Source organism: Zeus faber (genome assembly GCF_960531495.2).
Source record: "Zeus faber genome assembly, chromosome: 20".
Classification (NCBI taxonomy): Eukaryota; Metazoa; Chordata; class Actinopteri; order Zeiformes; family Zeidae; genus Zeus; species Zeus faber.
The window spans coordinates 27,929,043-27,956,753 of NC_137207.1; the positions used below are offsets into that span (position 1 = coordinate 27,929,043).

Genomic DNA, 27,711 nt, shown 5'->3' on the forward strand with positions numbered 1-27,711 from the left:
ACCAGCATTGACCCATGAACTCTCAAGATGTCTCTCATTAAAAACAGATTGTCCATGATGGACCTGCAGGTGCAGTAGGACTGGTCTTTATGGACCAGTCTCTTTGTCTGTTTGCTAGGACCTTTGAAAGGGTCTTGTGGTCTGCACACAGAGTTCCTCGTGCCGGATCCCTTTTTTTTTTTTTGCAACAATGTCAAAAGTGTGCGCTGACAGGAAACAGGAAGGATGCCCCAGCTGAAGCCTGTCAATAGCTGGTTCCTGTCCGAAGAGAGTTGTTCCACCGCAGATGTGAGCTCCTTCGATGTGATGCCGGAGTCGGGCGCTGACCGTTCCTCTGCCCCCAGCTGGGGGCGACCCTCCAAGAGGAGCACTGCGCTGCCCTGGGCGCACTCCTCCGCCCTGTAGAGGGCGGTGTAGAAGTCCAACGATCATCTCATCTCATCTCCGTGGGGTCAGTGGTCACTCCTCCATCAGGCAGGCGTAGGCAGGCCATGTGCTTTCTCTGAGAGAGGTCTTTCCCAGAAAAAAGCACTTGGGGCATCCATGTCCTTCAGAGTTTTAAAGCGTGCTCCGACCGAGTTCCTTCAGTCTTTAAAAATGAACACCCTTTGTTCATCCCCTTTGTAACCTTGTAAATTATTCATATTATTTGTCAGTGATTGTGACGGTTCCATCCGGTTGCGGTCAGCTCAGGTGCTACATGAGCCCAGCCACAAAGCGTTGCTCCTTCACAAACACCACCCCCGCTCTGTTCATCCTGGACACGGCAGACAGACAGCTGACCTGCACGGCAGACAGGCAGCTGACCTGCACCGCAGACAGGAACCGCCACAACACACAAAACAGTTACCTCCCAAAACTGAGCAACTCAAGGAAACAAGCAGTGAATAATAACTTTGAGAAGTTAGCGCCACACCCTGTCATCACCCCCCACGCCAGAGGGAGGGAGCGGGGAGGGGAGAGAGAAAGAGTGACGTCACTGCCGTGCGCTCAGCTGCATGTGTTTTTAATGATTATATTTTATAGAAACAGAGGAGAAGGACTGGACATAAATAAAGTAAATCAGAAATAAATTAAAACAATAAGGAATAATAAAACAAATACAATTATAATAATATAATTAATAACAATAACAATAACAATAATAATCATAAAAATATTAATACAAATAACAATAACAAGAATAATAATAATAAATCAACAGATGATTGTTTATATCATTTTAAAATGTGACTCGTCGCGATGCGGTGACGTCACACCCAAGGAGACGGAAACAAGAGAAGAATAGAAACAAGAAGCGGACCGAGAGGAGAGCACCCTGCGGATCCGGACCCGGACCCGGACCCGGACCCGGACCCGGTCCTGGACCTGGACCTGGACCCAGTTCTTGGGAGCGGAGCTCTTTCCCGGTGCAGTGATGGCTTCCGGGGGAGGATCCAGCAGAAGCTCCCGGAACGTTGCGGTGGAGCGGAGGAACCTGCTGACGGTGTGCAGGTAGGACCCGCTCCCGGTGCACAACGGATGCAACCATCATGGCATCACACCTATGCATCCCATCATTTACTCTGATCACATATTTTATCATATTGTGTTATTATTATTATTATTATTATTATTATTATTATTAAGATACGAACACAGTTGACGTCTTGTTTGAACCCGTGCGTCACAAACACCTCGTGGTTTAAGTTTCATCCAAATGGATCCACATACGGAGCAGATATGAGAGAAAAACCAAACAACTTTGAGCCCAAATATTCAGCAGATCCTTGTTGACTGACACGTCACTATAAATGAACAAAATGAACAAGATGAGTTTAACAGTAAGACGCTTGATGATGTCATCATGTTATTTACCATAAATTATATTTGCATTAAGACGCATGATTATGTCATCATATTATTTACTATAAATGAGATTTACTGTAAGACGCTTCATGACATCATCATATTATTTACTATAAATGATATTTACAGTAAGACGCTTGATAACATCATCATATTATTTACTATAAATGAGATTTACTGTAAGACACTTTATGACATCATCATATTATTTACTATAAACGTACAGATTCTGATTGAGAATGTCCAGTTGGACCGTGTCCAGTGTGCGGCATTACCAATATATATTATATATTATATATGATATATGATATATTTATACAGCTTCTTACCTGGTAGATGTCAGTAGATCTGTTAGATTGATATTTGAAATCCCTGCTCCACATTACTTCACTGGATTTATGAAAAATCGAATAAAAAAAAATCCTTCAAAACTCGTGACCACATCCATTCACAACCACTGGAATGTGTGATTCAGTGATGTGTTCACGATCCAGCGAGGCATCGGAAAAATAGAAGACGTGAAATGGTAATTACTCACAGGTCAGTAAAAAACATCAACGTTTTTGGTATTTCATGGAAACATAACTTAATGAAAAGGTAATCCAAGTAAAAGACTCTATAAACACAAATAAATGACATCAATTTGACTGTTATGGTAAATCTACGTATATACGTCACTTTAACCATGTGGCACAAACAGCCAATGGTACAGCAGGAGCGTCCGTGCTTCCTCCAGGCAGCACGCAGCAGGGGTGAGGTCCCCCGGAGCCCTCATGGCGGTTCTCTCGAAAACGCCAACTCCCAACGCCCTCCTCCCAACCCGAAGCGGGCGTGGCCCCCATCCCCGCACAAGGAGAGCGATTAAAGAAAGAACCGACGGTTCTTCTTCTTCTTATTATTATTATTATTATGTATTTCTGTCATACTGTTGCTGTTTTTAACATGGAAGCCATTAACACTGGCGTCAACATTGTACTCATTGTACTGTCTGTAGTACTGCATGTGTGACTGCTTGTGGTACTGTGTGTAGTACTGCTTGTTGTGCTGCTTGTTGTACTGCTTGTGGTACTGCTTGTGGTACTGCATGGCTCTGCTTGTGGTACTGCTTGTGGTACTGTGTGTGGTACTGCACATAGTACTGCGTGTGCTACTGCATGTGGTACTGCGTGTGTGACTGCTTGTGGTAATGTGTGTAGTACTGCTTGTTGTACTGCGTGTGGTACTGTGTGTATTACTGCTTGTTGTACTGCGTGTGGGACTGTCTGTGGTACTGCTTGTTGTACTGCTTGTTGTACTGCTTGTAGTACTGCTTGTAGTACTGCGTGTGGTACTGCGTGTGGTACTGCTTGTTCAAGGCTCAAGAGGTTTATTTGTCACATACATATACATATGTATGGTACTGCTTTTGGTACTGCTTTTGGTACTGTGTGTGGTACTGCTTTTGGTACTGCCTGTGGTACTGCCTGTGGTACTGCCTGTGGTACTGGGTGTGGTACTGCGTGTGGTACTGTGTGAAGTACTGCGTGTGGTACTGCATGTGGTACAGCGTGTGGTACTGCGTGTGGTACTGCGTGTGGTACTGCGTGTGGTACTGCTTTTGGTACTGTGTGTGGTACTGCGTGTGGTACTGCGTGTGGTACTGCGTGTGGTACTGCTTTTGGCACTGCGTGTGGTACTGCGTGTGGTACTGCTTGTGGTACTGCTTTTGGTACTGCGTGTGGTACTGCGTGTGGTACTGCTTTTGGTACTGCGTGTGGTACTGCTTTTGGTACTGCTTTTGGTACTGCGTGTGGTACTGCGTGTGGTACTGCGTGTGGTACTGTGCTTACACTCGCAGACTGAAGGATCTTTGTTCTTCTGAACAGAGAGTGTGTCTGTCACAGCAGTGTGTGTGTGTGTGTGTATTGGTCCAGGACCTGGAGGAGTCCAGGACCTGGAGGAGTCCAGGTCCTGGACTCCTCCAGGTCCAGCAGTGACTCTGGACCTCTGCCTCTCTGGCTGCTTTAGCATGAGCAGTTTTATTCCATGTTGAAAATACTTTTGGACTCTTTCCGGATCAGAGCGTCGCCATGGAAACGAGATGTGTAATGACATCACAGCTGGGTGTGGCCAGCTATGCAATCCGGCCGTATATTATATCACACATGTAATGTGATAAAATATAATATTATTATATTACATTATATTATTATATAATATAATATATATATAATATACAAAGTATATAGTAACATTGTTTTATGTATTATATTATTATTATATTACTTATATTATTAAACAACATTATTAAACTTTACTCTCACTTACCTTATACCTCAACTTAATGTAACCTTATACCTCATAATATAATATAATAAAAAATATCAAATAATATTAGATTATATCACATTATATTACATAATATAATAGGATATCAAATAATATAATGTTATATCACATAACAGGTACTCCTCACTTAACAAACCTACAACCAGGTTGTTAAGCGAATTGGTCGATAAACGATGACCTGTGTCATATAGTGTATAATAGTATATATAGCAGATATAGTCTATATAGTGTATATATAGTATATGAAGTCTATATAGTATATAGTGTAGTGTATATAGTATATATAGTATATGAAGTGTATAGAGTGTACATAGTATATAGTGTAGTGTGTATAGTATATATAGTGTATATCGTGTACAAAGTGTATATAGTATATATAATGTATATTGTATGTATAGTGTATATAATGTATAGAGTGTATATTTAGTGTATAAAGCGTATATAATGTATACAGTATATATAGTGTATATATAGTGTATAAAGTGTATATAGTATAAAGTGTATATAGCATAGTGTATATAATGTATATATAATATATATAATGTATAAAGTGTAGATAGGATGTAGTGTATGTAGTGCAGTGTATATAGTGTATATAGTATATATAGTGTATAAAGTGTATATATAGTGTATATGGTATATATAGTGTACATAGTAACTAACCTCAGTGACTTTTCCGGTCCCGGTGACGTCTTCGCTTGTGCGCTGTTGCTGTTTTTGTTGCTGCTGTTGTCTGCGGCTGGTAGTGTCACTGCTGGTGTTGTCCTTGCTGCTGCTGCTGCTGCTGCTGCTGATGCTGTTGTTGGTGCTGCTAACCTTATACCTCAACTTAACGTAACCTTATACCTCAACTTTACTCCCGCTTACCTTATACCTCAACTTAACGTAACCTTATACCCAAACTTTACTCCCGCTTACCTTATACCTCAACTTAACGTAACCTTATACCCAAACTTTACTCCCGCTTACCTTATACCTCAACTTAACGTAACCTTATACCCAAACTTTACTCCCGCTTACCTTATACCTCAACTTAACGTAACCTTATACCCAAACTTTACTCCCGCTTACCTTATACCTCAACTTAACGGAACCTTATACCCAAACTTTACTCCCGCTTACCTTATACCTCAACTTAACGGAACCTTATACCCAAACTTTACTCCCGCTTACCTTATACCTCAACTTAACGTAACCTTATACCCAAACTTTACTCCCGCTTACCGTATACCTCAACTTAACGTAACCTTATACCTAAACTTTACTCCCGCTTACCTTATACCTCAACTTAACGTAACCTTATACCCAAACTTTACTCCCGCTTACCTTATACCTCAACTTAACGTAACCTTATACCCAAACTTTACTCCCGCTTACCTTATACCTCAACTTAACGTAACCTTATACCCAAACTTTACTCCCGCTTACCTTATACCTCAACTTAACGTAACCTTATACCCAAACTTTACTCCCGCTTACCTTATACCTCAACTTAACGTAACCTTATACCCAAACTTTACTCCCGCTTACCTTATACCTCAACTTAACGTAACCTTATACCCAAACTTTACTCCCGCTTACCGTATACCTCAACTTAATGTAACCTTATACCCAAACTTTACTCCCGCTTACCTTATACCTCAACTTAACGTAACCTTATACCCAAACTTTACTCCCGCTTACCTTATACCTCAACTTAACGTAACCTTATACCCAAACTTTACTCCCGCTTACCTTATACCTCAACTTAACGTAACCTTATACCCAAACTTTACTCCCGCTTACCTTATACCTCAACTTAACGTAACCTTATACCCAAACTTTACTCCCGCTTACCTTATACCTCAACTTAACGTAACCTTATACCTAAACTTTACTCCCGCTTACCTTATACCTCAACTTAACGTAACCTTATACCCAAACTTTACTCCCGCTTACCTTATACCTCAACTTAACGTAACCTTATACCTAAACTATACTCCCGCTTACCTTATACCTCAACTTAACGTAACCTTATACCCAAACTTTACTCCCGCTTACCTTATACCTCAACTTAACGTAACCTTATACCTAAACTTTACTCCCGCTTACCTTATACCTCAACTTAACGTAACCTTATACCCAAACTTTACTCCCGCTTACCTTATACCTCAACTTAACGTAACCTTATACCTAAACTTTACTCCCGCTTACCTTATACCTCAACTTAACGTAACCTTATACCCAAACTTTACTCCCGCTTACCTTATACCTCAACTTAACGTAACCTTATACCCAAACTTTACTCCTGCTTACCTTATACCTCAACTTAACGTAACCTTATACCCAAACTTTACTCCCGCTTACCGTATACCTCAACTTAACGTAACCTTATACCCAAACTTTACTCCCGCTTACCTTATACCTCAACTTAACGTAACCTTATACCCAAACTTTACTCCCGCTTACCTTATACCTCAACTTAACGTAACCTTATACCTAAACTTTACTCCCGCTTACCTTATACCTCAACTTAACGTAACCTTATACCCAAACTTTACTCCCGCTTACCTTATACCTCAACTTAACGTAACCTTATACCCAAACTTTACTCCCGCTTACCGTATACCTCAACTTAACGTAACCTTATACCTAAACTTTACTCCCGCTTACCGTATACCTCAACTTAACGTAACCTTATACCCAAACTTTACTCCCGCTTACCTTATACCTCAACTTAACGTAACCTTATACCCAAACTTTACTCCCGCTTACCTTATACCTCAACTTAACGTAACCTTATACCCAAACTTTACTCCCGCTTACCTTATACCTCAACTTAACGTAACCTTATACCCAAACTTTACTCCCGCTTACCTTATACCTCAACTTAACGTAACCTTATACCCAAACTTTACTCCCGCTTACCTTATACCTCAACTTAACGTAACCTTATACCTAAACTTTACTCCCGCTTACCTTATACCTCAACTTAACGTAACCTTATACCCAAACTTTACTCCCGCTTACCTTATACCTCAACTTAACGTAACCTTATACCCAAACTTTACTCCCGCTTACCTTATACCTCAACTTAACGTAACCTTATACCTAAACTTTACTCCCGCTTACCTTATACCTCAACTTAACGTAACCTTATACCCAAACTTTACTCCCGCTTACCTTATACCTCAACTTAACGTAACCTTATACCCAAACTTTACTCCCGCTTACCTTATACCTCAACTTAACGTAACCTTATACCCAAACTTTACTCCCGCTTACCTTATACCTCAACTTAACGTAACCTTATACCTAAACTTTACTCCCGCTTACCTTATACCTCAACTTAACGTAACCTTATACCCAAACTTTACTCCCGCTTACCTTATATCTCAACTTAACGTAACCTTATACCTAAACTTTACTCCCGCTTACCTTATACCTCAACTTAACGTAACCTTATACCTAAACTTTACTCCCGCTTACCTTATACCTCAACTTAACGTAACCTTATACCTAAACTTTACTCCCGCTTACCTTATACCTCAACTTAATGTAACCTTATACCTAAACTTTACTCCCGCTTACCTTATACCTCAACTTAACGTAACCTTATACCTAAACTTTACTCCCGCTTACCTTATACCTCAACTTAACGTAACCTTATACCTAAACTTTACTCCCGCTTACCTTATACCTCAACGTAACGTAACCTTATACCTAAACTTTACTCCCGCTTACCGTATACCTCAACTTAACGTAACCTTATACCTAAACTTTACTCCCGCTTACCTTATACCTCAACTTAACGTAACCTTATACCTAAACTTTACTCCCGCTTACCTTATACCGCAACTTAACGTAACCTTATACCTAAACTTTACTCCCGCTTACCGTATACCTCAACTTAACGTAACCTTATACCTAAACTTTACTCCCGCTTACCTTATACCTCAACTTAACGTAACCTTATACCTAAACTTTACTCCCGCTTACCTTATACCTCAACTTAACGTAACCTTATACCTAAACTTTACTCCCGCTTACCTTATACCTCAACTTAACGTAACCTTATACCTAAACTTTACTCCCGCTTACCTTATACCTCAACTTAACCTAACCTTATACCTAAACTTTACTCCCGCTTACCTTATACCTCAACTTAACGTAACCTTATACCTAAACTTTACTCCCGCTTACCTTATACCTCAACTTAACGTAACCTTATACCTAAACTTTACTCCCGCTTACCGTATACCTCAACTTAACGTAACCTTATACCTAAACTTTACTCCCGCTTACCTTATACCTCAACTTAACGTAACCTTATACCTAAACTTTACTCCCGCTTACCTTATACCTCAACTTAACGTAACCTTATACCTAAACTTTACTCCCGCTTACCTTATACCGCAACTTAACGTAACCTTATACCTAAACTTTACTCCCGCTTACCGTATACCTCAACTTAACGTAACCTTATACCTAAACTTTACTCCCGCTTACCTTATACCTCAACTTAACGTAACCTTATACCTAAACTTTACTCTTGCTTACCTTATACCTCAACTTAATGTAACCTTATACCTAAACTTTACTCTCGCTTACCTTATACCTCAACTAAACGTAACCTTATACCGCAACTTCACTCTCGCTTACCTTATACCTCAACTTAACGTAACCTTATACCTCGACTTAACTCGTGCTTACCTTATACCTCGACTTAACGTAACCTTATACCTCGACTTAACCTAACCTTATACCTCGACTTAATGTAACCTTATACCTAAACTTTACTCTTACTTACCTTATACCTCAACTTAACGTAACCTTATACCTTAACGTAACCTTATACCTCGACTTAATGTAACGTTATACCTCGACTTAACGTAACCTTATACCTCTACTTAACGTAACCCTTTACCTCGACTAAACGTAACCTTATACCTCGACTTAATGTAACCTTATACCTAAACTTTACTCTTACTTACCTTATACCTCAACTTAACGTAACCTTATACCTTAACGTAACCTTATACCTCGACTAAACGTAACCTTATACCTCGACTTAATGTAACGTTATACCTCGACTTAACGTAACCTTATACCTCTACTTAACGTAACCCTTTACCTCGACTAAACGTAACCTTATACCTCGACTTAATGTAACCTTATACCTAAACTTTACTATCGCTTACCTTATACCTCAACTTAACGTAACCTTATACCTAAACTTTACTCTTACTTACCTTATAACTCAACTTAACGTAACCTTATACCTAAACTTTACTCTTACTTACCTTATAACTCAACTTAACGTAACCTTATACCTTAACGTAACCTTATTCCTAAACGTAACTCTCGCTTACCTTATACCTCAAATTAATGTAACCTTATACCTCAACTTAACAAAGCCTTATACCTAAACTTAACGTTACCTTATACCTCAACGTAACATAGCCTTATACCTCAACTTAACGTAACCTTATACCTCAACTTAACGTAACCTTATACCTCAACTTAACTCTCGCTTACCTTATACCTCAACTTAACGTAACCTTATACCTCAACTTAACTCTCGCTTACCTTATACCTCAACTTAACGTAACCTTATACCTCAACTTAACTCTCGCTTACCTTATACCTCAACTTAACGTAACCTTATACCTCAACTTAACTCTCGCTTACCTTATACCTCAACTTAACGTAACCTTATACCTCAACTTAACTCTCGCTTACCTTATACCTCAACTTAACGTAACCTTATACCTCAACTTAACGTAACCTGAGTGACCTTTCCGGTTCCGGTGAGAGCTACCACTTCCGGTTCTGGTGATGTCTTTGTGTGTATGTTGCTGCTGTTGTTGTTGCTGCTGGTGTCGATGTTACTGCTGCTGTTGTTGTTGTTTCGGTGGCTGTTGTTGCTGCCATTGTTTTCTGTTGCTGACACTGTGGTTGGAGTCGCTTTTATTGTTGATGTTGTTGTCTTTGTTGTTGTCTTTGTTGTTGCTCTTGTTGTCTTTGTTGTTGCTGTTGTTTCAGGGGCATTGTTTTGTAATGAGCGGCTGACAACTACGGTCTCTCTTTTTTTTGTATTTCTTTGTCAAGCGCATTGTGTTGCCCTGGTATGAAATGCGCTCTATAAATAAAGTCTAACTTGACTTGACTATATTGTGTATTTAGTATATATAGTGTATATACAGTAGTGTATATATAGTGTATATACGCAGTGTACAATACAGACTGGTCAGAGAGCTGGTCCAAGTCTGAACGGTCATTAAACAGGTTGTTAAGTGAGAAGTACATGTATATTACATAATATAATATAATACAATATCATGTAATATAATTACATTACATTACATTGATCAGACGCTTTTATCTAAAGCCACTTACAATTGTTCAAACAGCGACGGACGCAGCCATCAGGAGCAATGAGGGGTTAAGTGTCTTGCTCAAGGACACTACAGCATGCTAGCAGGAGGAGCCTGGGATCCAACCAGCAACCTTTAGATGACAAGACCACCAGCTCTACCTCCTGAGCTACCAGCCCCCACACTTGTTATAAACTAGTCACACTTGTTATAAACTAGTCATACTAGTTATAAATCCTTCTGTGTATTGTATTCAGTTTGTAGTGCGTAATTAGCAGGATACTAGTTATAAACTAGTCATACTAGTTATAAATCCTTCTCAGTGTATTGTATTCAGTTAGTAGTGTGTATTAAGCAGGATACTAGTTATAAACTAGTCATAGTTGGGGTTGGGGTTAGTTATTATTTACTGATAACCAGCGTCCAGACAGACGGCTTCTTTTCCTTAGGGTCTGGTACCACAAAGCTTAAAAAACTCAGATATCTGACCTGTCTTTCTTGACTTCCTGTTTCCTCTCCTCCTACTTCCTGTTTCCTGTCCTCTTCCTCTGCAGGTTTTCAGTTAAGACGCTGATAGAGCGGTACACCGCTGAACCCATTGACGATTCGGCCGAGGAGTTCGTCAACTTTGCCGCCATCTTGGAACAGATCCTCAGCCACCGCTTCAAAGGTACAGATGAGGTGGACTGGTTTAGACCGGTGTCAGACTGGTTTCAGTCTGGTTTCACACTGGTTTACACAGGGTCCAGACTGGTTTAGACTGGTTTCTGACTGGTTTCCGACTGGGTGGACCTTTTTAGCCATACAGGAAGTGTCTGCTGGCTGGTTCTGGTCTTTTGTTTCCTAGAAACCCACCATGTCGGCTTCCATATGCAACGGGACCAGTGACCCCAGAAGCAGCGGGTTGTCAGGGAGCGGTTGCCATGGCAACAGAGCACTGAGGTGTTTCCTGTGTTTCCAGGGTCCGGGAGCTGGTTTGACGGCCAACGCAGCTTCTGGGACTTCATCCATCTTGCCTGCGGGAAGCTGCCTCACAGCTGCGTCAGCAGCATCGACTGCATGGAGAACATCAGAACCTCTAGGGCCAAGGTAGGTCTTCCAGGACACCCTTGTCCACGTCCTCTCGGGCTGGAACCCTGGTCCTCTGGGAATGACACCCTGGTCCAGGTCCATGCTTTTCCACATGACCACATGACCGCACAAGCCTCGATTTACAGTGTGTTAGTTTTGTGTATTTGTGACCCACCGCAGACTTAAGGGTCATTTGGCGGCTTCGACTTTTTTCCCCGCATCATTTGAAAGTGGAGAATCAGAGCTTCCAAACAAGGTGTCACTTGTGCAAATCAAGCAAATATTTTTAAAGCTATGACTTGTTAATGACAAGGTTGTGGCAAACTGTCATTCTGACATAATCACCTTGAAAGTTTCACTTTCACCAGGTTCATTCATTCAGCTCCCACAACAAATGGAGGAGCCAAAGCCTCATGGCTACTTAACATACTGCTGAATGGGCCAATCACTGCTTTGTTCTTGTTTTGAGCTAATGTTAAACGTATTTTTGTTTTGAAAAAAGCTTTAATTTAACAGTATGAATGTACATGTTTTATAAAAGTGGAATTATTTTATTTTAAATCACCAACCTCAACGGACTTCATCACGTCATCAGCTTCTTCCGATCAACGGGCGTATGATCGGTCTCCTCTGGTGGTTCTTCAAAAATATTCTGTTTCATCGTCACATTCGGGTTGAAATCCGCTGTTTGAAATGTTCTCCAAGTCCGGAGTAATATCACATTCAGCGTCGCTGTGGGAGAACTGACTGTCATGGTGGAACATGAAGTCCAGTACGCGCTGCTTACAATGACTTGGATCTGGTCAAATTAAGGTCCGAAATATGATTCAGATCTTGCTCCACCCGCTGCTCCTCATCCATAACAACAAGGGAATTGAAAGTTTTCATAGACAAGTGAAACCGGATCTTCGTCTTGTTTACGGAAGCGACGTCAGTACTACGATTTAAAGCTTCAGCTCTATCAAAACGGTTCCACATTGTGACTTCACATCACATGGAATATGGAGGAATGATCTTCACCTGGACTCTCGCTTTGAAGCAAACCATCGATCGTTGTTGTTCAGCGTCTTGGTAAGTGAACTGCGTTTCCTCATGTCATCTAACCGGAATATTTAACTCCACGGTTTAACATTTTTCTACTATTGATAAGTCAAACTCTGTTTTGAAAATACGTTGAGAAATTAAAAAAAAAACACAAAGGAGCTGAATCTGGAAAAATCAAATTTTCCTTAAAGAAAGGCTTTTCAACTTATTGGCTGCTCCTGGCCATTTTAGAAATGCGCGAGATGGCGGCTTTGCTGCAGTGGGTCACATTTGTTCATGTAGCTTCCCTGTTTAGCGCATGACTAGCAGCTTTGGAGCTGACCTCCGGCCTTTCCTCTGTCAGGGCCAGGCCTGGATTCGAGTGGCCCTGATGGAGAAGAGGCTCTCAGAGTACGTAGCCACGGCCCTCAGGGACACCAGGACCACCAGGTAGGAGGACCACCTAGCACTGTACCAACACAGTTTCTCACACCGCTCCCTAGCGGACAATCCAGACAGTCCTGTCCTCTTGGCCAACTGAAGTTCTGTGTTAACCCGGTATTTGAATCACCTTAAACATAATGATCTCCAAGGGAAAATTAACCCTTTTGTTCGTACCAAGTTCATTCATGTGCATCCGAAATAGCGAGATAGCGACGGGCTGCATGCTAACTGTGTTAGCGCAATGCATGGTCGCACAGGGGATCAACTAGCCTAGCTCCTGTAAATATGTCCCAATAAACCGAAGCTTCCCTTTAATGCTCCGCCAGCCAAGGTATCACAACACATCTCCATTGTTTGGATGCTGTGATTCTTCTTGCTGTTACCCACAATGCAAATGGTGCATCTGTATTTACGGTCCTAGTGCTGTAATATGGTGGCTTCTTGAGGCCTGGGTACTACAGTACCACCATGTTCTCTGGTCCCTGGATGCAGGAGGTTCTACGGTGAAGGAGCCATCATGCTGCGGGAGGAGGCTACGGTGTTAACAGGGATGCTAATCGGTCTTGGAGCCATAGACTTCAGGTCAGAATTCGCACAACGTCCAGGAAACATAAAGCTGATGTTTCTTCAACAGAGTTTTCATCTGTCGTTTGTTTCCTGTAGTTTCTGTTTGAAAGGAGAAGCACTGGACGGGATGTCCACTGCCGTCATCGACTACACGCCGTACCTCAAGTTCATCCAGAGGTGGCGTCACTTTGACTTCCGCACTTTCAGTCCTCCGGAATTTCCTAAAAACGTTAGTCAGGGAGGGTGACAGGTTGGACTAGTATTTTGCAGCAGGTAGGGTGACAGGTTGGACCAGTATTTAGCAGCAGGTAGGGTGACAAGGTAGTACCAGTATTTAGCAGCAGGTAGAGTGACAAGGTAGTACCAGTATTTAGCAGCAGGTAGAGTGACAAGGTAGTACCAGTATTTAGCAGCAGGTAGGGTGACAAGGTAGGACCAGTATTTAGCAGCAGGTAGGGTGACAAGGTAGTACCAGTATTTAGCAGCAGGTAGGGTGACGGGTTGGACCAGTATTTAGCAGCAGGTAGGGTGACGGGTTGGACCAGTATTTAGCAGCAGGTAGGGTGACAGGTAGTACCAGTATTTAGCAGCAGGTTTGGTGACAGGTTGGACCAGTATTTAGCAGCAAGTAGGGTGACAGGTTGGACCAGTATTTAGCAGCAGGTAGGGTGACAGGTTGGACCAGTATTTAGCAGCAGGTAGGGTGACAGGTTGGACCAGTATTTAGCAGCAGGTAGGGTGACAAGGTAGTACCAGTATTTAGCAGCAGGTAGGGTGACGGGTTGGACCAGTATTTAGCAGCAGGTAGGGTGACGGGTTGGACCAGTATTTAGCAGCAGGTAGGGTGACAGGTAGTACCAGTATTTAGCAGCAGGTAGGGTGACAAGGTAGTACCAGTATTTAGCAGCAGGTAGGGTGACAGGTAGTACCAGTATTTAGCAGCAGGTAGGGTGACAAGGTATGACCAGTATTTAGCAGCAGGTAGGGTGACAGGTTGGACCAGTATTTAGCAGCAGGTTTGGTGACAGGTAGGACCAGTATTTAGCAGCAGGTAGGGTGACAGGTTGGACCAGTATTTAGCAGCAGGTTTGGTGACAGGTAGTACCAGTATTTATCAGCAGGTAGGGTGACAGGTTGGACCAGTATTTAGCAGCAGGTTTGGTGACAGGTAGGACCAGTATTTAGCAGCAGGTAGGGTGACAGGTTGGACCAGTATTTAGCAGCAGGTAGGGTGACAGGTAGTACCAGTATTTAGCAGCAGGTAGGGTGACAAGGTAGTACCAGTATTTAGCAGCAGGTAGAGTGACAGGTTGGACCAGTATTTAGCAGCAGGTAGGGTGACAAGGTAGGACCAGTATTTAGCAGCAGGTAGGGTGACAAGGTAGTACCAGTATTTAGCAGCAGGTTTGGTGACAGGTAGGACCAGTATTTAGCAGCAGGTAGGGTGACAAGGTAGTACCAGTATTTAGCAGCAGGTAGAGTGACAGGTTGGACCAGTATTTAGCAGCAGGTAGGGTGACAAGGTAGTACCAGTATTTAGCAGCAGGTAGGGTGACAAGGTAGTACCAGTATTTAGCAGCAGGTAGGGTGACAGGTAGGACCAGTATTTAGCAGCAGGTAGGGTGACAGGTTGGACCAGTATTTAGCAGCAGGTAGGGTGACAGGTTGGACCAGTATTTAGCAGCAAGTTTGGTGACAGGTAGGACCAGTATTTAGCAGCAGGTAGGGTGACAGGTTGGACCAGTATTTAGCAGCAGGTAGGGTGACAAGGTAGTACCAGTATTTAGCAGCAGGTTTGGTGACAGGTAGGACCAGTATTTAGCAGCAGGTAGGGTGACAGGTTGGACCAGTATTTAGCAGCAGGTAGGGTGACAGGTAGGACCACTATTTAGCAGCAGGTAGGGTGACAGGTTGGACCAGTATTTATCAGCAGGTAGGGTGACAAGGTAGTACCAGTATTTATCAGCAGGTTTGGTGACAGGTAGGACCAGTATTTAGCAGCAGGTAGGGTGACAGGTAGGACCAGTATTTAGCAGCAGGTAGGGTGACAGGTTGGACCAGTATTTAGCAGCAGGTAGGGTGACAAGGTAGTACCAGTATTTAGCAGCAGGTAGGGTGACAAGGTAGTACCAGTATTTAGCAGCAGGTTTGGTGACAGGTAGGACCAGTATTTAGCAGCAGGTAGGGTGACAAGGTAGTACCAGTATTTAGCAGCAGGTTTGGTGACAGGTAGGACCAGTATTTAGCAGCAGGTTTGGTGACAGGTAGGACCAGTATTTAGCAGCAGGTAGGGTGACAAGGTAGTACCAGTATTTAGCAGCAGGTTTGGTGACAGGTTGGACCAGTATTTAGCAGCAGGTAGGTCGACAGGTTGGACCAGTATTTAGCAGCAGGAAGGTCGACAGGTTGGACCAGTATTTAGCAGCAGGTAGGGTGACAGGTTGGACCAGTATTTAGCAGCAGGTAGGGTGACAAGGTAGTACCAGTATTTAGCAGCAGGTAGGGTGACAAGGTAGTACCAGTATTTAGCAGCAGGTTTGGTGACAGGTAGGACCAGTATTTAGCAGCAGGTAGGGTGACAGGTAGGACCAGTATTTAGCAGCAGGTAGGGTGACAAGGTAGTACCAGTATTTAGCAGCAGGTAGGGTGACAAGGTAGTACCAGTATTTAGCAGCAGGTAGGGTGACAAGGTAGTACCAGTATTTAGCAGCAGGTAGAGTGACAGGTTGGACCAGTACTTAGCAGCAGGTAGGGTGACAAGGTAGTACCAGTATTTAGCAGCAGGTTTGGTGACAGGTAGGACCAGTATTTATCAGCAGGTTTGGTGACAGGTAGGACCAGTATTTAGCAGCAGGTAGGGTGACAAGGTAGTACCAGTATTTAGCAGCAGGTTTGGTGACAGGTTGGACCAGAATTTATCAGCAGGTAGGCTGACGGGTAGGACCAGTATTTAGCAGCAGTTAGGTTGACAGGTTGGACCAGTATTTAGCAGCAGGTAGGTCGACAGGTTGGACCAGTATTTAGCAGCAGGTAGGGTGACAGGTTGGACCAGTATTTAGCAGCAGGTAGGTTGACAGGTTGGACCAGTATTTAGCAGCAGGTAGGTCGACAGGTTGGACCAGTATTTAGCAGCAGGTAGGGTGACAGGTTGGACCAGTATTTAGCAGCAGGTAGGGTGACAAGGTAGTACCAGTATTTAGCAGCAGGTAGGGTGACAAGGTAGTACCAGTATTTAGCAGCAGGTTTGGTGACAGGTAGTACCAGTATTTAGCAGCAGGTAGGGTGACAAGCTAGTACCAGTATTTAGCAGCAGGCAGAGTGACAGGTTGGACCAGTATTTAGCAGCAGGTAGGGTGACAAGGTAGTACCAGTATTTAGCAGCAGGTAGGGTGACAAGGTAGTACCAGTATTTAGCAGCAGGTTTGGTGACAGGTAGGACCAGTATTTAGCAGCAGGTAGGGTGACAAGGTAGTACCAGTATTTAGCAGCAGGTAGGGTGACAAGGTAGTACCAGTATTTAGCATCAGGTAGGGTGACAGGTTGGACCAGTATTTAGCAGCAGGTTTGGTGACAGGTAGTACCAGTATTTAGCAGCAGGTAGGGTGACAAGGTAGTACCAGTATTTAGCAGCAGGTAGGGTGACAAGGTAGTACCAGTATTTAGCAGCAGGTAGGGTGACAAGGGAGTACCAGTATTTAGCAGCAGGTTTGGTGACAGGTAGGACCAGTATTTAGCAGCAGGTAGGGTGACGGGTAGGACCAGTATTTAGCAGCAGTTAGGTTGACAGGTTGGACCAGTATTTAGCAGCAGGTAAGTCGACAGGTTGGACCAGTATTTAGCAGCAGGTAGGTCGACAGGTTGGACCAGTATTTAGCAGCAGGTAGGGTGACAGGTTGGACCAGTATTTAGCAGCAGGTAGGGTGACAAGGTAGTACCAGTATTTAGCAGCAGGTTTGGTGACAGGTAGGACCAGTATTTAGCAGCAGGTAGGGTGACAAGGTATGACCAGTATTTAGCAGCAGGTAGGGTGACAAGGTAGTACCAGTATTTAGCAGCAGGTTTGGTGACAGGTTGGACCAGAATTTATCAGCAGGTAGGGTGACGGGTAGGACCAGTATTTAGCAGCAGTTAGGTTGACAGGTTGGACCAGTATTTAGCAGCAGGTAGGTCGACAGGTTGGACCAGTATTTAGCAGCAGGTAGGTCGACAGGTAGTACCAGTATTTAGCAGCAGGTAGGGTGACAGGTTGGACCAGTATTTAGCAGCAGGTAGGGTGACAAGGTAGTACCAGTATTTAGCAGCAGGTAGGGTGACAAGGTAGTACCAGTATTTAGCAGCAGGTAGGGTGACAAGGTAGTACCAGTATTTAGCAGCAGGTTTGGTGACAGGTAGTACCAGTATTTAGCAGCAGGTAGGGTGACAAGGTAGTACCAGTTTTTAGCAGCAGGTTTGGTGACAGGTATGACCAGTATTTAGCAGCAGGTTTGGTGACAAGGTAGTACCAGTATTTAGCGGCAGGTTTGGTGACAGGTAGGACCAGTATTTATCAGCAGGTTTGGTGACAGGTAGGACCAGTATTTAGCAGCAGGTAGGGTGACAAGGTAGTACCAGTATTTAGCAGCAGGTTTGGTGACAGGTTGGACCAGAATTTATCAGCAGGTAGGGTGACGGGTAGGACCAGTATTTAGCAGCAGTTAGGTTGACAGGTTGGACCAGTATTTAGCAGCAGGTAGGTCGACAGGTTGGACCAGTATTTAGCAGCAGGTAGGGTGACAGGTTGGACCAGTATTTAGCAGCAGGTAGGTTGACAGGTTGGACCAGTATTTAGCAGCAGGTAGGTCGACAGGTTGGACCAGTATTTAGCAGCAAGTAGGGTGACAGGTTGGACCAGTATTTAGCAGCAGGTAGGGTGACAAGGTAGTACCAGTATTTAGCAGCAGGTAGGGTGACAAGGTAGTACCAGTATTTAGCAGCAGGTTTGGTGACAGGTAGTACCAGTATTTAGCATCAGGTAGGGTGACGGGTAGGACCAGTATTTAGCAGCAGTTAGGTTGACAGGTTGGACCAGTATTTAGCAGCAGGTAAGTCGACAGGTTGGACCAGTATTTAGCAGCAGGTAGGGTCACAGGTTGGACCAGTATTTAGCAGCAGGTAGGGTGACAAGGTAGTACCAGTATTTAGCAGCAGGTAGGGTGACAAGGTAGTACCAGTATTTAGCAGCAGGTTTGGTGACAGGTAGGACCAGTATTTAGCAGCAGGTTTGGTGACAGGTAGGACCAGTATTTAGCAGCAGGTAGGGTGACAAGGTAGTACCAGTATTTAGCATCAGGTAGGGTGACAGGTTGGACCAGTATTTAGCAGCAGGTTTGGTGACAGGTAGTACCAGTATTTAGCAGCAGGTAGGGTGACAAGGTAGTACCAGTATTTAGCAGCAGGTAGGGTGACAAGGTAGTACCAGTATTTAGCAGCAGGTTTGGTGACAGGTAGGACCAGTTTTTAGCAGCAGGTAGGGTGACGGGTAGGACCAGTATTTAGCAGCAGTTAGGTTGACAGGTTGGACCAGTATTTAGCAGCAGGTAGGTCGACAGGTTGGACCAGTATTTAGCAGCAGGTAAAGTGACAAGGTAGTACCAGTATTTAGCAGCAGGTAGGGTGACAAGGTAGTACCAGTATTTAGCAGCAGGTTTGGTGACAGGTAGTACCAGTATCAAGCAGCAGGTAGAGTGACGAGGTAGTACCAGTATTTAGCAGCAGGTAGAGTGACAGGTTGGACCAGTATTTAGCAGCAGGTAGGGTGACAAGGTAGTACCAGTATTTAGCAGCAGGTAGGGTGACAAGGTAGTACCAGTATTTAGCAGCAGGTTTGGTGACAGGTAGGACCAGTATTTAGCAGCAGGTAGGGTGACGGGTAGGACCAGTATTTAGCAGCAGTTAGGTTGACAGGTTGGACCAGTATTTAGCAGCAGGTAAGTCGACAGGTTGGACCAGTATTTAGCAGCAGGTTTGGTGACAGGTAGTACCAGTATTTAGCAGCAGGTAGGGTGACAAGGTAGTACCAGTATTTAGCAGCAGGTAGGGTGACAAGGTAGTACCAGTATTTAGCAGCAGGTAGGGTGACAAGGTAGTACCAGTATTTAGCAGCAGGTTTGGTGACAGGTAGGACCAGTATTTAGCAGCAGGTAGGGTGACGGGTAGGACCAGTATTTAGCAGCAGTTAGGTTGACAGGTTGGACCAGTATTTAGCAGCAGGTAAGTCGACAGGTTGGACCAGTATTTAGCAGCAGGTAGGTCGACAGGTTGGACCAGTATTTAGCAGCAGGTTTGGTGACAGGTAGGACCAGTATTTAGCAGCAGGTAGGGTGACAAGGTAGTACCAGTATTTAGCAGCAGGTTTGGTGACAGGTAGTACCAGTATTTAGCAGCAGGTAGGGTGACAAGGTAGTACCAGTATTTAGCAGCAGGCAGAGTGACAGGTTGGACCAGTATTTAGCAGCAGGTATGGTGACAAGGTAGTACCAGTATTTAGCAGCAGGTAGGGTGACAAGGTAGTACCAGTATTTAGCAGCAGGTTTGGTGACAGGTAGGACCAGTATTTAGCAGCAGGTAGGGTGACAAGGTAGTACCAGTATTTAGCAGCAGGTAGGGTGACAAGGTAGTACCAGTATTTAGCATCAGGTAGGGTGACGGGTAGGACCAGTATTTAGCAGCAGTTAGGTTGACAGGTTGGACCAGTATTTAGCAGCAGGTAAGTCGACAGGTTGGACCAGTATTTAGCAGCAGGTAGGTCGACAGGTTGGACCAGTATTTAGCAGCAGGTAGGGTCACAGGTTGGACCAGTATTTAGCAGCAGGTAGGGTGACAAGGTAGTACCAGTATTTAGCAGCAGGTAGGGTGACAAGGTAGTACCAGTATTTAGCAGCAGGTTTGGTGACAGGTAGGACCAGTATTTAGCAGCAGGTAGGGTGACAAGGTATGACCAGTATTTAGCAGCAGGTAGGGTGACAAGGTAGTACCAGTATTTAGCAGCAGGTTTGGTGACAGGTAGGACCAGTATTTAGCAGCAGGTAGGGTGACAAGGTAGTACCAGTATTTAGCATCAGGTAGGGTGACAGGTTGGACCAGTATTTAGCAGCAGGTTTGGTGACAGGTAGTACCAGTATTTAGCAGCAGGTAGGGTGACAAGGTAGTACCAGTATTTAGCAGCAGGTAGGGTGACAAGGTAGTACCAGTATTTAGCAGCAGGTTTGGTGACAGGTAGGACCAGTTTTTAGCAGCAGGTAGGGTGACGGGTAGGACCAGTATTTAGCAGCAGGTAGGGTCACAGGTTGGACCAGTATTTAGCAGCAGGTAGGGTGACAAGGTAGTACCAGTATTTAGCAGCAGGTAGGGTGACAAGGTAGTACCAGTATTTAGCAGCAGGTTTGGTGACAGGTAGGACCAGTATTTAGCAGCAGGTAGGGTGACAAGGTATGACCAGTATTTAGCAGCAGGTAGGGTGACAAGGTAGTACCAGTATTTAGCAGCAGGTTTGGTGACAGGTAGGACCAGTATTTAGCAGCAGGTAGGGTGACAAGGTAGTACCAGTATTTAGCATCAGGTAGGTCGACAGGTTGGACCAGTATTTAGCAGCAGGTAGAGTGACAAGGTAGTACCAGTATTTAGCAGCAGGTAGGGTGACAAGGTAGTACCAGTATTTAGCAGCAGGTTTGGTGACAGGTAGTACCAGTATCAAGCAGCAGGTAGAGTGACGAGGTAGTACCAGTATTTAGCAGCAGGTAGAGTGACAGGTTGGACCAGTATTTAGCAGCAGGTAGGGTGACAAGGTAGTACCAGTATTTAGCAGCAGGTAGGGTGACAAGGTAGTACCAGTATTTAGCAGCAGGTTTGGTGACAGGTAGGACCAGTATTTAGCAGCAGGTAGGGTGACGGGTAGGACCAGTATTTAGCAGCAGTTAGGTTGACAGGTTGGACCAGTATTTAGCAGCAGGTAAGTCGACAGGTTGGACCAGTATTTAGCAGCAGGTTTGGTGACAGGTAGTACCAGTATTTAGCAGCAGGTAGGGTGACAAGGTAGTACCAGTATTTAGCAGCAGGTAGGGTGACAAGGTAGTACCAGTATTTAGCAGCAGGTAGGGTGACAAGGTAGTACCAGTATTTAGCAGCAGGTTTGGTGACAGGTAGGACCAGTATTTAGCAGCAGGTAGGGTGACGGGTAGGACCAGTATTTAGCAGCAGTTAGGTTGACAGGTTGGACCAGTATTTAGCAGCAGGTAAGTCGACAGGTTGGACCAGTATTTAGCAGCAGGTAGGTCGACAGGTTGGACCAGTATTTAGCAGCAGGTTTGGTGACAGGTAGGACCAGTATTTAGCAGCAGGTAGGGTGACAAGGTAGTACCAGTATTTAGCAGCAGGTAGGGTGACAAGGTAGTACCAGTATTTAGCATCAGGTAGGGTGACAGGTTGGACCAGTATTTAGTAGCAGGTTTGGTGACAGGTAGTACCAGTATTTAGCAGCAGGTAGGGTGACAAGGTAGTACCAGTATTTAGCAGCAGGTAGGGTGACAAGGTAGTACCAGTATTTAGCAGCAGGTAGGGTGACAAGGTAGTACCAGTATTTAGCAGCAGGTTTGGTGACAGGTAGGACCAGTATTTAGCAGCAGGTAGGGTGACGGGTAGGACCAGTATTTAGCAGCAGTTAGGTTGACAGGTTGGACCAGTATTTAGCAGCAGGTAAGTCGACAGGTTGGACCAGTATTTAGCAGCAGGTAGGTCGACAGGTTGGACCAGTATTTAGCAGCAGGTAGGGTGACAGGTTGGACCAGTATTTAGCAGCAGGTAGGGTGACAAGGTAGTACCAGTATTTAGCAGCAGGTAGGGTGACAAGGTAGTACCAGTATTTAGCAGCAGGTAGGGTGACAAGGTAGTACCAGTATTTAGCAGCAGGTTTGGTGACAGGTAGGACCAGTATTTAGCAGCAGGTAGGGTGACAAGGTATGACCAGTATTTAGCAGCAGGTAGGGTGACAAGGTAGTACCAGTATTTAGCAGCAGGTTTGGTGACAGGTAGGACCAGTATTTAGCAGCAGGTTTGGTGACAGGTAGGACCAGTATTTAGCAGCAGGTAGGGTGACAAGGTATGACCAGTATTTAGCAGCAGGTAGGGTGACAAGGTAGTACCAGTATTTAGCAGCAGGTTTGGTGACAGGTAGGACCAGTATTTAGCAGCAGGTAGGGTGACAGGTAGGACCAGTATTTAGCAGCAGGTAGGGTGACAAGGTAGTACCAGTATTTAGCAGCAGGTAGGGTGACAAGGTAGTACCAGTATTTAGCAGCAGGTAGAGTGACAGGTTGGACCAGTATTTAGCAGCAGGTAGGGTGACAAGGTAGTACCAGTATTTAGCAGCAGGTAGGGTGACAGGTTGGACCAGTATTTAGCAGCAGGTAGGGTGACAAGGTAGTACCAGTATTTAGCAGCAGGTAGGGTGACAAGGTAGTACCAGTATTTAGCAGCAGGTTTGGTGACAGGTAGGACCAGTATTTAGCAGCAGGTAGGGTGACAAGGTAGTACCAGTATTTAGCAGCAGGTAGGGTGACAAGGTAGTACCAGTATTTAGCATCAGGTAGGGTGACAGGTTGGACCAGTATTTAGCAGCAGGTTTGGTGACAGGTAGTACCAGTATTTAGCAGCAGGTAGGGTGACAAGGTAGTACAAGTATTTAGCAGCAGGTAGGGTGACAAGGTAGTACCAGTATTTAGCAGCAGGTAGGGTGACAAGGTAGTACAAGTATTTAGCAGCAGGTTTGGTGACAGGTAGGACCAGTATTTAGCAGCAGGTAGGGTGACGGGTAGGACCAGTATTTAGCAGCAGTTAGGTCGACAGGTTGGACCAGTATTTAGCAGCAGGTAGGTCGACAGGTTGGACCAGTATTTAGCAGCAGGTAGGGTGACAGGTTGGACCAGTATTTAGCAGCAGGTAGGGTGACAAGGTAGTACCAGTATTTAGCAGCAGGTAGGGTGACAAGGTAGTACCAGTATTTAGCAGCAGGTTTGGTGACAGGTAGTACCAGTATTTAGCAGCAGGTAGAGTGACAAGGTAGTACCAGTATTTAGCAGCAGGTAGAGTGACAGGTTGGACCAGTATTTAGCAGCAGGTAGGGTGACAAGGTAGTACCAGTATTTAGCAGCAGGTAGGGTGACAAGGTAGTACCAGTATTTAGCAGCAGGTTTGGTGACAGGTAGGACCAGTATTTAGCAGCAGGTAGGGTGACAAGGTAGTACCAGTATTTAGCAGCAGGTTTGGTGACAGGTAGGACCAGTATTTAGCAGCAGGTAGGGTGACAGGTAGGACCAGTATTTAGCAGCAGGTAGGGTGACAAGGTAGTACCAGTATTTAGCAGCAGGTAGGGTGACAAGGTAGTACCAGTATTTAGCAGCAGGTAGAGTGACAGGTTGGACCAGTATTTGGCAGCAGGTAGGGTGACATGGTAGTACCAGTATTTAGCAGCAGGTAGGGTGAAAAGGTAGTACCAGTATTTAGCAGCAGGTTTGGTGACAGGTAGGACCAGTATTTAGCAGCAGGTAGAGTGCCAGGGTAGTACCAGTATTTAGCAGCAGGTTTGGTGACAGGTAGGACCAGTATTTAGCAGCAGGTAGGGTGACGGGTAGGACCAGTATTTAGCAGCAGTTAGGTTGACAGGTTGGACCAGTATTTAGCAGCAGGTGGGTCGACAGGTTGGACCAGTATTTAGCAGCAGGTAGGTCGACAGGTTGGACCAGTATTTAGCAGCAGGTAGGGTGACAGGTTGGACCAGTATTTAGCAGCAGGTAGGGTGACAGGTTGGACCAGTATTTAGCAGCAGGTAGGGTGACAAGGTAGTACCAGTATTTAGCAGCAGGTAGGGTGACAGGTAGTACCAGTATTTAGCAGCAGGTAGGGTGACAAGGTAGTACCAGTATTTAGCAGCAGGTAGGGTGACAAGGTAGTACCAGTATTTAGCAGCAGGTTTGGTGACAGGTAGGACCAGTATATAGCAGCAGGTAGGGTGACAAGGTAGTACCAGTATTTAGCAGCAGGTTTGGTGACAGGTATGACCAGTATTTAGCAGCAGGTTTGGTGACAAGGTAGTACCAGTATTTAGCAGCAGGTTTGGTGACAGGTAGGACCAGTATTTAGCATCAGGTAGGGTGACAGGTTGGACCAGTATTTAGCAGCAGGTAGGGTGACAAGGTAGTACCAGTATTTAGCAGCAGGTAGGGTGACAAGGTAGTACCAGTATTTAGCAGCAGGTAGGGTGACAAGGTAGTACCAGTATTTAGCAGCAGGTTTGGTGACAGGTAGGACCAGTATTTAGCAGCAGGTAGGGTGACAAGGTAGTACCAGTATTTAGCAGCAGGTTTGGTGACAGGTAGGACCAGTATTTAGCATCAGGTAGGGTGACAGGTTGGACCAGTATTTAGCAGCAGGTAGGGTGACAAGGTAGTACCAGTATTTAGCAGCAGGTTTGGTGACAAGGTAGTACCAGTATTTAGCAGCAGGTTTGGTGACAGGTAGGACCAGTATTTAGCATCAGGTAGGGTGACAGGTTGGACCAGTATTTAGCAGCAGGTAGGGTGACAAGGTAGTTCCAGTATTTAGCAGCAGGTTTGGTGACCTCCTGTGCTTCCCCTATCCTACCTTCTCTGTCCCCAGCTACGACCACCTGAGTGAGGATGAGGACAGCAGCGGCAGCGAGGACAGCATGGCCGAGCATCCTTATGTTCCCTTGGTGACGGAGGAGGAGGGTTGGAGCAGCCGCTGTCGTAAAATGGAGCAGAGGTTCAAGATTGTCAACGCCCAGAAGGTAGGCGGCCATCTTGTTCCGAAAGGCTTAACACCTTCTCTTCTATATCACTACTGCCTCGCGTTAGAAAAGCTTTTATTGGATGAAGTGTTGAACATTTGAACATGAAATGTGAGGTCACTGGTATAACATGTCAGTACTTTACTTACTGGTTTGTTTTGATCAGGTTATGATAGACTAGTGACCCCCCCCCCTAGTGGTTAAGAATATCACCCTGTAACTTTAACAACACTCTGATGCTGCTCTACAGGTCGATATGACCTGTTCACGCTCTGTCTCCATGATGTCTGTTGCCAGGGTTACCTGGAGGAACTGGTGCGTCTGCGTGAGTCTCAGCTGAAGAACATGGAGTCTGAGAGCAGGAAATTGAAGATTCAGCTGCAGGAAGTCCAGAGCCATAACCAGCAGGAGAAGAGGGAGCTGGAGGCTGTCGTCCTGGAGCTGCAGGAGCAGCTGTGAGTACACTGTTAGCCCGGCCCTCAAACAGGAAGTCACTCTCCCAAAGAAGAAGTTACTCACCTGAACAGGAAGTGACTGTGGCAGTTCCACCTGCCACACGCCTTCCGAGTGGCGTTTCCAGGGTCCTCCAACACAGAAACACAAGACGACTGGGTTGAAAACACCAGTTTTATTGTAGAGAGTGGGCCAGGTAGAACAAGCCTAAAGCAGATGGACACACGTCATGATAAGGGCTCCTCTCCTGTGTGTGTGTGAGGATGGGGGTTTTACCTGTTGATGGAGTTTTACCTCTTGATGGACGTTTTACCTGTTGATGGGGTGTTACCTGCTGCTCCTTAGACCAATCAACGAGCAACAGGTGTACAGCCACACTGATCCTGGGCCCCAATTACCTAGACCCAAGACCGATGTGGCTGCTCAAACCACACCATCCCCACACCACACACTCTTAATGCTCAATGCTAATGCGAGAGGTTAGCGCTTCTTACTGGAGCTTCTGCTTTCAGGACGAGCCTGATTCCATGCGACTCGAACCGTATGACTAAAGGGGTCTCTACCCCCCTAGAGGGGCTGTGGACTCCGCTGGAACCCACCCAGCTGCAGGACCACCGGGATCACCTGGACCACCAGGACCAGCAGCTCTTCCGCAGGTACCAACCATGTAGTTGCACTGGGCAGCTCCCGCTATCCACAAGTAGCAGACTGTGGTCTTCTTGGTTTGTTCTGATCAGGTTATGATAGACTAGCTCTCCATCTAGTGGTTGAAAATGACATCCTGTAACCTGCAGGGGGTGCTTTCCCAGCACAGAGCTGCTGTCGGTGCAGATCAGCCTGGAGTCGGATGAGGGGGCGGAGCTGCAAGGGGGCAGAGCTTGGAGTAGGACAGGTGCATGATCAAACAGAATTACAGATTCAATCTGATAGATTAGATGGAACTGTGTTGGATTTTAGGGTTAAAAACATGATAAATTAGTATTGATTATTTAACAAGTAATATTTCCATTGATTGTCTCTAGGTGGGGATGGCCCCTCCTCCAGCTCCAGGTCTCTGAGCCTCAAGTCCAGCGAGTTTCTGGTCCACATCAGCACTGACACCAGCCCCGCCGTATCTCCCAGCTAGGGGGCGCCAAAGAAGCTCCACCTCCAGCGAGCCCGGTTGAACCTGAACCGCAGACACTGAAAGACAATTCAGAGTGGAAAACCAAAGCAGACCGTCCCTTTAAGACTTCCTGCTCTGCCGCCTCGAGCCGACGCCCCACTCATCCCAGCTGTAGTTCTCACTTCTACTTATCATACTGACGCCACTAAAACCTGCATGTGTCTTGGTCTCTGCATGGTCTCACCAACAGAGCTACCAAGCATGATGACGACGCTCCAGCTCCGGGAGTTATGGACCAAATTGACCATTTTCTGAATTTGCGCAAATGTGTGGATGATTGGGAACCCGGACAGATTCTTTCTCTCTAGTGACCCGTCCTGTTGTTACTGTCCTTCTGAAAACCAGAGGTAGTTGTGTCGCTAGAAAATAGTCTTTATCATAGGGTTGAGTCCAAATGAGACGAGTTCAGTAAATGCTTTGCCCTTTCGAGGACGGATCTGGAGCTCTCTGGTTCTGATGCTTGAAGATGTGACTATGCAAACACAATGTTTTGTTCCAGAGATATAGAAATGTGACCATGTTTGTTCTGCTCTGGTAGATCACTTTAATTCATTTAATATTGACTGTTATTTTAGATTGTATTTGCCTTGAATTAAACTGCCAAACGTTTTTTAATA

At 44.9% G+C, this 27,711-nt stretch overlaps 1 protein-coding gene across 2 annotated transcripts; it reads left to right on the forward strand.

The window, feature by feature from the left end:
* Positions 1-1,313: 1,313 nt before the first annotated feature.
* On the forward strand, positions 1,314-27,711 carry LOC307245792 (RUN domain-containing protein 3A-like). 2 transcript variants are annotated; one of them, XM_080021469.1, is made up of 11 exons: positions 1,314-1,494; positions 11,087-11,202; positions 11,494-11,621; positions 12,991-13,076; positions 13,563-13,652; positions 13,734-13,814; positions 25,326-25,476; positions 25,774-25,931; positions 26,442-26,585; positions 26,724-26,821; positions 26,952-27,711. In XM_080021469.1, exons 1-11 carry the CDS (start codon positions 1,418-1,420, stop codon positions 27,053-27,055), a joined length of 1,233 nt encoding a protein of 410 aa, XP_079877595.1. In that variant the 5' UTR covers positions 1,314-1,417; the 3' UTR covers positions 27,056-27,711. The 2 variants fall into 2 exon arrangements, with proteins under 2 accessions (XP_079877595.1, XP_079877596.1); XM_080021470.1 differs by having other exon boundaries at positions 26,501-26,585; positions 26,952-27,086.

What these genes read in the sequence shown, in the direction of transcription:
- LOC307245792 (XM_080021469.1), top strand. Translation starts at nt 1,418, where the DNA reads ATGGCTTCCGGGGGAGGATCCAGCAGAAGCTCCCGGAACGTTGCGGTG. An exon ending in CTTGGAGCCATAGACTTCAG is followed by an intron (nt 13,653 to 13,733) that starts GTCAGAATTCGC and finishes TGTTTCCTGTAG; the next exon opens with TTTCTGTTTGAAAGGAGAAG. An exon ending in CTGGAGCTGCAGGAGCAGCT is followed by an intron (nt 25,932 to 26,441) that starts GTGAGTACACTG and finishes TTCTGCTTTCAG; the next exon opens with GACGAGCCTGATTCCATGCG.